The sequence below is a fragment of the Leptopilina boulardi genome, unplaced genomic scaffold (genome assembly GCF_019393585.1).
Source record: "Leptopilina boulardi isolate dan_hultmark-lab unplaced genomic scaffold, ZJU_Lbou_2.1 LbouV2_49, whole genome shotgun sequence".
NCBI classification, from domain to species: domain Eukaryota; kingdom Metazoa; phylum Arthropoda; class Insecta; order Hymenoptera; family Figitidae; genus Leptopilina; species Leptopilina boulardi.
The window spans coordinates 56,111-66,605 of NW_026137993.1; the positions used below are offsets into that span (position 1 = coordinate 56,111).

The 10,495-nt window shown below is 31.9% G+C and overlaps 2 protein-coding genes across 2 annotated transcripts; both read right to left on the reverse strand.

The window, feature by feature from the left end:
* Positions 1–1,419: 1,419 nt before the first annotated feature.
* Positions 1,420–3,984, reverse strand: LOC127289664 (uncharacterized). The gene is made up of 3 exons (XM_051317744.1): positions 3,813–3,984; positions 2,112–3,566; positions 1,420–1,709 (listed from the first exon to the last, which is right to left on the reverse strand). The coding sequence occupies exons 1-3, from the start codon at positions 3,982–3,984 to the stop codon at positions 1,420–1,422; spliced, it is 1,917 nt and encodes a 638-aa protein (XP_051173701.1).
* Positions 3,985–3,991: 7 nt separating this feature from the next.
* LOC127289665 (uncharacterized) lies at positions 3,992–5,347 on the reverse strand. The gene has a single exon (XM_051317745.1). It carries the CDS (start codon positions 5,345–5,347, stop codon positions 3,992–3,994), a length of 1,356 nt encoding a protein of 451 aa, XP_051173702.1.
* Positions 5,348–10,495: the final 5,148 nt, after the last annotated feature.

Genomic DNA, 10,495 nt, shown 5'->3' on the forward strand with positions numbered 1-10,495 from the left:
TGTGTTCCAAGAATTTTCCGCGAATTTCGTGGAGCATTCGCATTGCATACAATACGCCAGGGTTATCACAATTTTTCCACAAATCATATGTATAAACACTAATTTACCTTTATTTTTCACTTTTATATACCCCAGACAGCACCAAAACTTGCAACAACCTTGCAGCATTATAAACATTCCAGGTTCCCAAGCTTCCAGCAAGACAGCCTCAAGTAACAAAATGTCCCACCTTAGCAAGCCTGCAATGAAATGTTGCTGCAAGCTTTCAAAGAAATGTTGCCGCAATCTTGCAATGAAATATTGTTATAAGCTTTCAATAAAAGCTTGATGTAAGCTTGCAATAGAATTTTTAGAATTAGAATTAGAATTTATTAGTCTTTGGTGTTACAATTGTTTTACATCCTCCATGCCTTCTTACAAAATACATTAATCATCATATAATCTCACTACACTTAAGCACTTTTTCTATTTCGCACAAACCTACACACATTTCCTTATTATTACAAATTCTTAAACTTTCTAATAAATTGTTTCTCCAAATTTCCTCTGTGCCTTCACCTCTCCACTTCTGCCACCAATTCCTCACCTTTACTGTCAGCTTTTCCATAATCTTCTCACATTTTATTACGTGTTCTAAGGTTTCCTTGAATTTGTTGCATCCTCTACAATTATTGTTATTGAAACCTTTTTTATCCTCTTTTACTACGTTTCCACATCTCCATCTCGCCCAAGTTTCTTTTTCTTTCAAATGTTAATTTTTCAATAACTCTCAATTCCCGCATTACTCTTTATAGATGCAAAGTAGTTGCAGAAAGATGATTTGTCTACTTTCATCCAATCCTTTTGTAAATCTTGATCCGATTTTATTTTACTTAAACTCTCTATCCTTGTCTTGATTTCTTCAACTGTCCTTCTATTCAATAACATCTGAACAACGAGTCCATCACCAAGTTCTTCAAAGGAACTTATCATTTTCTCACCCCACTTAGATGCATTTCCATTTCTTATGTTCCTTAATTCTTCCATTAGACATTTCCTGGGCCATCTTTTCTCTTGCATCTTGTATACTTTTAAAACAAAATTCGCTGCTCTTTTCCAAGCCTCCACTGCTATACCTCTTTTGCCTGCCTCCAATTTCCAAATATAATCTGGTGTATTCCTCGACAAAGCCATGCTTGCTTTCACATACCTTCCCTGTACTTTTTCAATTATGTCACAACTTGCCCAGCCCCATACTTCAACACCATACATCGCCCCTGCCTTAATTGTGGAGTCCATGAAAAATAATTTTCTTTTAAGATCTGTCACACCTGCTCTTTTTAACTCGCCCCATACTTTGTTTACTAATTGTTGAGTTTTCCCTGCTGCTTTTTTTAGTTGAGTGTTGTAACTATTTTTTGTTGTAAACCAGAATCCTAGTTATTTAAATTCTGTTACAACCTCAATTTCTTCTTTTTTGTAAGTCCACTTTTCTTTCTTTCTTCTTCCTCCTCTTCTAAATACCATTATCTTTGTCTTCTTTGTATCCACCTCCATAAGGTTTCGATCCGTCCATTTTTCCAAAATTATCATCATCTCCCGTAGTGCTTTACCATCCTCAGCTATTAATGCCACATCGTCAGCGTATAAAAGTGTATATATTTTTAAACCTTTAGTCTCACTTGTACCAAAAGCTGTTCCTCCAACTTTTTTTCTTTTGAAGTCGTCTTCTAAATCATTCATAAAAATGTTGTATAATATCGGGCTTAAGGGACACCCTTGTCTTACTCCACTGTTAGTTTCGAATTTTTCTGTCTCATCTTCTCCCACTATAACTCTATTCCACGTTTCCTTGTATATTTCCTGAGTCATTTTTAAAAACTTACCCTTTAGGCTGCAGTCCCATGGCAGCGTTTTGCGTTGCGTTTTGTCACTAGACCATGAGTGTAAAAGAGATGCAGATATATGTTTGCTATGTTTACACTCATGGTCTAGTGACAAAACGCAACGCAAAACGCTGCCATGGGACTGCAGCCTTATACCTACCCTTTCCATTTTTTTCCATAATAGTTCCCTGTTTAAACGGTCAAATGCTTTTTTAAAATCGACGAACATTACATATAATTTCTTACCTTTTTGTTTCAACCTATTTCCTATAATTGTATTTAATACATACACTTGCTCCATTGCTCCTCTTTTCATTCTAAACCCCGCTTGTGCTTCTGATATGACTTCATTCTCTTCTAACCAATTCTTCAGTCTATTTGCCATTATCGTCGCCAATATCTTGTATCCAATGTCCAGTAGAGAAATTCCTCTATAATTTCCAGTTTCATTAACATCTCCGTTTTTGTAAATGGTGAAAATCATGGACGTCCTCCATTCGTTTTTTAACTGGCCTTTCTCCCATATCTCCTTAATTGCCTCACTAACTTCCGTAAATATTTCGACTGGTAGATTTTTCAGGAACTCTGCACTGATGCCATCTTCTCCAGCTGCTTTCCCCGATTTTAAATTTCTTAAAGCTGCTATTATTTCTTCGTGTTCTATCGGTTTATCTAAACTGATTTCTTCGTTATATTCATCTGGAACGGCATTATGGATCCCATCATTTTTCTCTTCTTGATGTTGCATTTCTTCACTTTCGACCATTTCTTCGATTCTTCCATTTTCAACAATTAAATTTTCCGCATCATTTAGTAAATTTGTGAAATGTCTTGCCCATTCTTCTTTCGTGATACTGTTCTCTACTATTTTTCTTCTTTTACGAAACCATCTCATGGATTCCCACCACTCTGTCAAGTTACGACTTTTTTCTACTCTTCTCCTCTTATCTTCCAGCCATTCTTTTATCAACTTCTCTCTTAACTTCTTCAAGGCTTTCCTGACTTTTATATATTCAACCTTATTCTTCCAGTTTCTTGTTTTTCTGAATTTATATAACAATTTAAATAACTTCCTTCTCATTTCTTTATATTGTCCATTATCCCATCCATTATAATTATTTCCTGTTTTATTTCCCTTCTTATACATTCCTGATTTCTTGGCCGCTTCTTGTATAACTCGTTTAATCTTGTCCCATCTGTTCTCTATGTCTTGATCTTTTTCATTTAATAGCAGTGATCCCCACGAAGCTTTACATGCTTCCCTAAAACTTTCTTCTTTTTCCTTCTTCCATCGCAATCTGCCTTTCTTTTTGACATGAATTGTTTTAGTTTGTGTCCTATTTTTGCTTTCCCAACTCACTCTGTAAAGAATAGGTAAGTGATCCGATCCTTCCTGTGCAGACACTTTGAGACCTTTGAACCAATCAGGTATATTTTGTTCCTCCGTTTTGACTAGAACAAGATCTAGTACACTACCTAGACCACTGCCATGACCAATACAAGTGATCTTCCCTTCAATATCACCTTCCATTCTGCCGTTCATAATAATTATTGCTCTCTCCTCGCACCACTGCAATAATTTCTTACCTTCCGATCTTATTTCTTTATCCTCGGATTTCCTTGCGGGAACTTCATTTACCTCCTCTAGTCCACATTCAGCCACTCCTTGACCTTCCCCAATTCTCGCATTAAAATCGCCAGCTATTATAATTTTTTTGTTGCTACCCTCAAGGTTTTCCAATTTTTCATCTAACTTTTCAATGAATTTCTTAAAATTTGACGACTTGTTATTATATCCAGTTATTACTGTGTAGTTATCGTTTCCATTTTTATTATTTAAATTTATCTGTAGTCCGAAATCCCACTCTTCTATTGTCCATTCAACATCAGGGTTCTTTTTTATTCCCACCAAGTGACCCCCACTTGCTCTGCCTTTCTTTGAGTTACCTCTCACAGCTGCTTTGCCACTCCAGCTGAATTTTTTATCCAGTGTATTAGTCACTTTATCCATTTTTTCTTTTTCCAAAAAGGTTTCTTGAATTACTAAAATATCTGCATCTTTCAATAGGTTCCAGTTTTTCCTCACGTTCCCTATTCCCTGAGAATTGTATTGCACCATTAGTAGTTCACAAGACTCCTGTTCTACTTCTTTTTTCTGCACGAAAAAATCTAGACCCCTGTTTCCTATCACTCAATTGTAAGATTCCTTCCAGTTCGTTCCACTTTAGCCATACATCATCTACCATTAATTTCTGATATCTCACTTTTGCCGTTTTTCCCCTTAGTCTCCATTCTTTTGCCTCCATTCTTAACCACTCTTGGACTGTATTTTGTCTTTCTGTAAAGTCATCTTTAATTTGTACACCCCAACCTAAGAAATTTAACATTTTCTTTTTTCTCATTATCTCTTGTTTCATTGCCCATTCCTCTAGCTTGATTTTCCATCCTTCTTGTACCCTTTCTAGGTGGTTAACTTTCACTTTTATTTGTAGTATTTCTTCTGTCCACTTTTCGAATTCTTCTTTTCGTTCCTTAGTCAATAAGGTCAAACCCTTCACTATAATATTTTTCTTTCTTTCCCATCTAATCTTCTTTTCTTCTTCCCACATTTCTCCACTAAAGCCTTTCGGAGGTTGATTTCTTTCATTCTGTTTATCAGTGTCAATGTTTTCTTGAATACTTCCTTTTTCTATTGCTAGCGCCTCACTATACATTTTTACATTCGTCTGCTGGTTTCTTAGTTGTTTTTCTCGTTGTACTGTTTTTTCTGTAAGAATTCTTAAACTGTCAATTTCATCCTCCTTGTCAGCTAAGTTTTGCTTTAGAAACTGAATTTCTTTTTTTAATTCATTGTGTATCTTCTCATAATGATTCATTCGTTTTTTACATTCCCCACAATTCTTATTGCCCGAATCTATATTTTCTAGGCCAACTTTTATAGTTTGCTCGAGCTCAGCCATCCTTCTTTCCCATTTTTCCTCCATTTGTGCTTCCCATTTTTCTCTCCATTCTCTTTCCTCTAAAATTTTATTTTCCACACATTCGAATTCATTCTCTTTTTCTTTCTGTTTATCCTGATCCTGATTATTTTCCATAATTGTCTCTTCAGCTTCCGAAAATTCCATCTCCTCAGTAAACTCATCTTCAAAATCATTATCACTTGCCTCATCTGTCTCACCGTTGGTGGTTTCATTGTCTGAGCCTTTTTCTTTCGCACTTATTTCCTTTTGTTCATTTTTATACCAAAAATTTGTTAAACTTTGGTCTCCCTTTTCCATTTTTTGCTTTTTACTCGGTCTGCCTCTTCCCTTTTTTTGGCCTTCTGTTTCCTTATCTGCGATGTTTACATTTTTTTGCCTGTTCACCGATCTTAAAGCCCTCTGACTGCTTTCTACATTATTATTTGCTTGATTACAAATTACACTACCCGCCATCTGTCGTGATTCTGTGCCACTAATCTCCATGTCCTTGGCGTCACTCATTCTTTACTTTCTAACCTCACTTTTGGTCCACCACTTCAATGCCAACACTTTTAATTGTGATATTTTCACCGCAAAAACAGAAAACACTTTTTATAACGATATACTTGAACTATTATCTTTCTCGCTTTACCTTTTTAATTAAACAGTGTCGTCTACACTATTATTTCGACACTAAAAACTTGCGCACAACTTTCATACGACTATACGCGTCCGCCATCAAACCGGAAGTCAGTAAGCTTGCAATAAAAGGTTCATATGTGGTTAACACAAACTTACAATATGCTTGCTGCATGCTTACAATATTGCTTGAAATCACAAAAGGAAAAAATTAAAATTTTTTATTTATTAATTTTTTTTTATTTGCATTATATTTTTTTATGTTAACTTAATATTATACGATAGAATCTTGTGGCGTATGGGGATTCGAAACCTGATTTTACGCACGCAAGTCGAGAATGGGAACCTGGCATGTTTATAATGTTGCAAGGTTGTTGTAAGTTTTTGTGCTGTCTGGGAATTTTTTTACAATTTATCGATAAATTTTCACTCTAAGCGTAGTTAAGCGAAGTTAAGTGATTTCTAAGCGAACTTGCTCAAAATACGCTTGAACAAATCCACCAGAATAAAATGTCTCATTTTAAGTGATATTTCTTATATAAACCAGTCATAAAAGTTGTCCATGTAAAACCATCTTATAATTCCATATAGCACCAAAATATCGTGATGTCAACCTTTTTTTACTGGGATATGGAAAACTATATTCAAATAATAGATTTTGAAATTTGTGTCAAATTTATCTCTTTAAATTTTCTTTGAATTACATTTTCATTTCACAAACAAAATATTTAGCATATGAGGCATTTCACGGTTAATGTCCTAAGTCAAAAAAACGATTTCTCGAAAAAAAACTGAAACTTGGGGAAATTGTCAAATGTCTCATATATAGCTACAATTTATACCAATTATTATTTATTAAGTACATGCAAAACATACCACCATTATCAACATGTAGACTTTTTAAATATGTATCCGTTCCTTCTATATTCAAATGTTCGTCATTAATCGGTGATAATTGAAGAATTATACTCTGAATCGAGTTACTATTTTTATCCGAATCATCAGGATCTAAACAACTTTTCTCTTCAACTTCAGTGAAGTCAGGAACTGACGGTAAACAACTAATATTTGAATCAATTTTTGAATTATTTGACATTGACTTGGACTCAGTAACCGCTTTCAATATATCTGTAAAAGAAGGTAATTTTTAAAATTCTGAATCTTACCAGATACAAACATGGGTTTTTAATAAAAGTAGTAAAAAAATAATAAATTGTTACATTATTAATATATTATTAAAATTTCTGATTATTATTCTTTTAATAAATTACTTTTCAGTATCAAACAGGCACATATTCAAGGATAAATATTTTTATCGTAACCGGAGATCTAACCTACGACAGTACAAGACTTTTTAGGGAATCAATTTCTAATTATCTAACCTTTCAAAACAATAAAATAAATTATTGAAGGTTTAGAGATGCCTTTTAATCGAATCAATTCGCTTTCTACATATCACAATGAAATAACATTTTGGCACATATACAATTTCAGCCTGGTTTTAATACTGATTTAAAAGACTTTGGCGGGTAACTGGCTTGTTGTGAATTCTATCAAGTAAAATTTTCTTTGCCACTTCAATTATATTTTAAGTATAATAAAAAAACATCTTTTTATTTTATAAATTATCCGGTTTGTATTTAAGTGATATTGTATAAGGTTATCATACTGGTTTTATTAGATTTCCTACTGTTAATTCCCATGTGAGATCCTTTGTAAAATCGCTTATGGTTTCTTATATAAGATTCTATAAGAAATCTTATAAGGAAATCTCAAAAACGGTAAGAGATACGTAAAATCGGACAAAATTTTGAGTTCATTTTATATAAAGCAACAATATTTTGTGTTTAAAATCTAAAATATGTCTCATATTTTTTTTAAATAACTACTACATATTCCCATGTGGGATCCTATGTGAGATCTCATATAGAATTCTATATGGATACTCATGAGATTTGTCTCATGAGTTTCCATATAGGATTCTCGTAAGATCTCATGTAGTATCTCATATGAGAAACCATAAGTGATCTTATGCGGGATCTTAAACGCGAATTTACAATAGGGTTAATATACGGTAGTCAATATAAATCTAGATGATTCTCCGCGTAGCGTACAACTTAATGTCCCTCGTATGTTTTAAAAAATCGTTTGCACATATTGCAATAAATCCAACGGAAAGAACTAATTTCTATGTTTACAAACAAAAGCCTACAGTCGTTTTTATTTAAAAGCTTATAATTTTACTTAAAAAGCTGTTTTAAGGTACAAAAACGTCATGGTATGATCTGTCCCCAGTACCACTTTTATATAAAAAAATGTTATTTTTAGTAAAATATAGTAATCAATATAAAAACTATTGATAGTTTCGTATTGTTTATGTTAGTAGAATTATGAACAACAAAGCATTTGATAAAAAAAAAATTTATTTTATTTCATTTTTTTGCTGTTAATTCTTGTCCCTCGTTTTTGCGTCATGGTATAGCCTTTTTAAAAAATAGCATTTTTTTTACATAAAAATCAAATCGAAACTTCACTCAACATTAGTTAAAAGCAACAATAAGCTCTCCTACGTAAATTACTAAGAGGGAAACTGCTTTCAGAATTAATTTTTTTGTTTTTCTCACATCGAAAGCATCAAATGTGCATAGGGAATCACAGAATCGTCATGGCCTTCCAATATTTCTCAATAAAATTAATCAATATTTATATTTTATGTCAACTGAAGTGTCGTAGTATTAGTTCAGTGAATATAAATAACATGCATATGAAACAGATTGAAAGTCGATAATAAATTGTTGAAAAACCCAGTTTTTCTTGTGCGTCATGGTATGGCCTCATCGTCATGGTATAGCCTTTTTGGCATTGTAAGGCGTGAACGGCGTGTATCACTGAAGTGTCTATAAGTGCACATAGAAAGTGAAGCAAAGCAATTTGTTTTAAACATTAAACATTAGATAAGTAATAAATAATTACATAAATGTCCATAAATTACCAAAATAAAAATTTTGAATTGTCGTTCGCTCTATATATATATTTTTTAAATTACCGCGAAAATTTTCATAAATTACCGAAATCAAAAATTTTTAATTGCAATTTATGCTTTACATATTTTTATGAAATATAGCCTAAATTTCTATAAATTACCGCATAAATTTTCATAAATTACCTCGAAAATTTCCGTAAATTACCGAAAGCAAAATTTTTAATTGTCGCTCGCGCTATATATATACATTTTTGTTAGTTACCCCAAAAATTTCCATAAACATTTTAAATCAAATTTCAACTATTTTATAGAATTCAAAAAGCAAAGAATTTTTTTTTAATTTGTTTAAAAAAATTATAAAAAATTTTTCCGGCCCACCATGGATATTTATTTCTTGACACTTTATCTTCAAAAATATGTATTGATATTTATCATTTTGATAAAAAAATATTTTTAAAGTTTCAGACTCCAAATCGTGCGCTACGCGGAGAATCACCCATCTATAACCGATTTGAAGGTATATGGAATTTTATGCGAAACTAAGGAATAATTTTAAAAAGGTTTTATACAGACTCTTTAGAATTCTACTTTGTTTATATCCGTATTTTATCAAGTGCATATCCAGTGTTTTTTATTTAAGGGGGGAAACTTGTGTAAAAAAAATTTTTTTTCATAATTTTTTCTTGCTTTAAAAATTAATTTACTATTTGTAGAATATAATCCTAAATTATTAATCTACAATTCGAAGTATTTGAAGTCTACAGTATACATAAATGTAGCACTTCAAATGCTACCAAATTCAGTTAACGATGCGCACGAGATCGCTCTATTCTTTTGCTTTCTTGTCAATATAATTTTATTAATTGTCAGTAGCAAGCACTATGAACAAGTGATAGAAAATCTTGGTTTTAGTGCAAAAGTTATTTTCGAACGCATAACGTCTTCAAGGCAATAGTTAAAAAAACTACTTTTTTGTATTGAAAACTTCAAACGCGTTTTTCTCAAAACGTGTTTTTTCGCTCGCCGTGCAATGTTGCTCAGCTAATTTTTAACCGATTTTCATGAAACTTATCAGAAGACTTCTTCACCTTACTGGCTATTGCATAATGCGCTAGTAGGCTGCACGGTGAATTTTTGTATAGATATATTTCGTTTTATATGTGAAAAATTTTTCTTCAAACTAAATAAAAATATATATTAGTTTGTAAAAAAAATTATTATTTATCTCAATTTTTTATGTTTTAAATAAAAAAAAAGTTATTTAATTGTTTAATAACTTTATTAATAATAATACGATCGGATTGAAACTTCATGAAAATGTTCCCCTCACGATACTGAACAAAATAAAAAAACTTCGAACTCAATCGAATGAATAGTTTATAAATTATTCCATTTGTTAATTAAAAACATGTTATTTTTCAACCTAATTTCAACAGAACGATATGGAGTGAATTAAATTTTTTTTTCTTTCATTTTAATCTTGAAGAGTGATACTATTATGTACATAAAGAAAAAAATCCAATTTTATTATTTTATTGTATAATTATCGACAAAGAAAAAAAGGTAATTTCTTTAGTTATAAACAATTACTCGGCTATTTTTTACTCTGTCGAGTTAAAATAAAAGCCATTAAACTTCTTTTTTCTTTTACAAAACTTAAAAAAAAAGAAAATCAGTCTAGCTCAAAGGGTGTGGGAGTAATTAAGTCTGGCAACGAAAATCTCCCATCACGTCAGAATTTTAAGAAAAGTGGGGGTAAAAGTCCCAAAAATCACGTTTTTGTCAGTTTTTGAAAATTTCTACCTGGAAAATCCGACGTGCTAGAGGCTTGTTACGAACGAGAAAAATTAATTATTTAATTTTTATAATTTTAAACAATTACTTAAAATTTTCTATTCGCCGGAGGAACCAAGTTGCCATTAAAAGTCAAAATGAACATTTAACTTAATAATGTTTATTTTTATGTGGGTTCGATTAATTATATCGCCGATAGAAGACGAAACTGCCAATTTAATCTTTAGATCGTAAATAATGTTTCTTAGCTTTGA

Excerpts from the sequence above, each read along its gene's own strand:
- LOC127289664 (XM_051317744.1), bottom strand. The coding sequence starts at position 3,984 with ATGGTGCAATACAATTCTCAGGGAATAGGGAACGTGAGGAAAAACTGG. Across the intron at positions 3,567-3,812 it reads TGGCAAAGCAGCTGTGAGAG|CTGGCGATTTTAATGCGAGA; the intron begins GTAACTCAAAGA and ends AAATTATAATAG. Across the intron at positions 1,710-2,111 it reads AAATAGGTTGAAACAAAAAG|AAGACGACTTCAAAAGAAAA; the intron begins GTAAGAAATTAT and ends TGAATGATTTAG.
- LOC127289665 (XM_051317745.1), bottom strand. The coding sequence starts at position 5,347 with ATGAGTGACGCCAAGGACATGGAGATTAGTGGCACAGAATCACGACAG.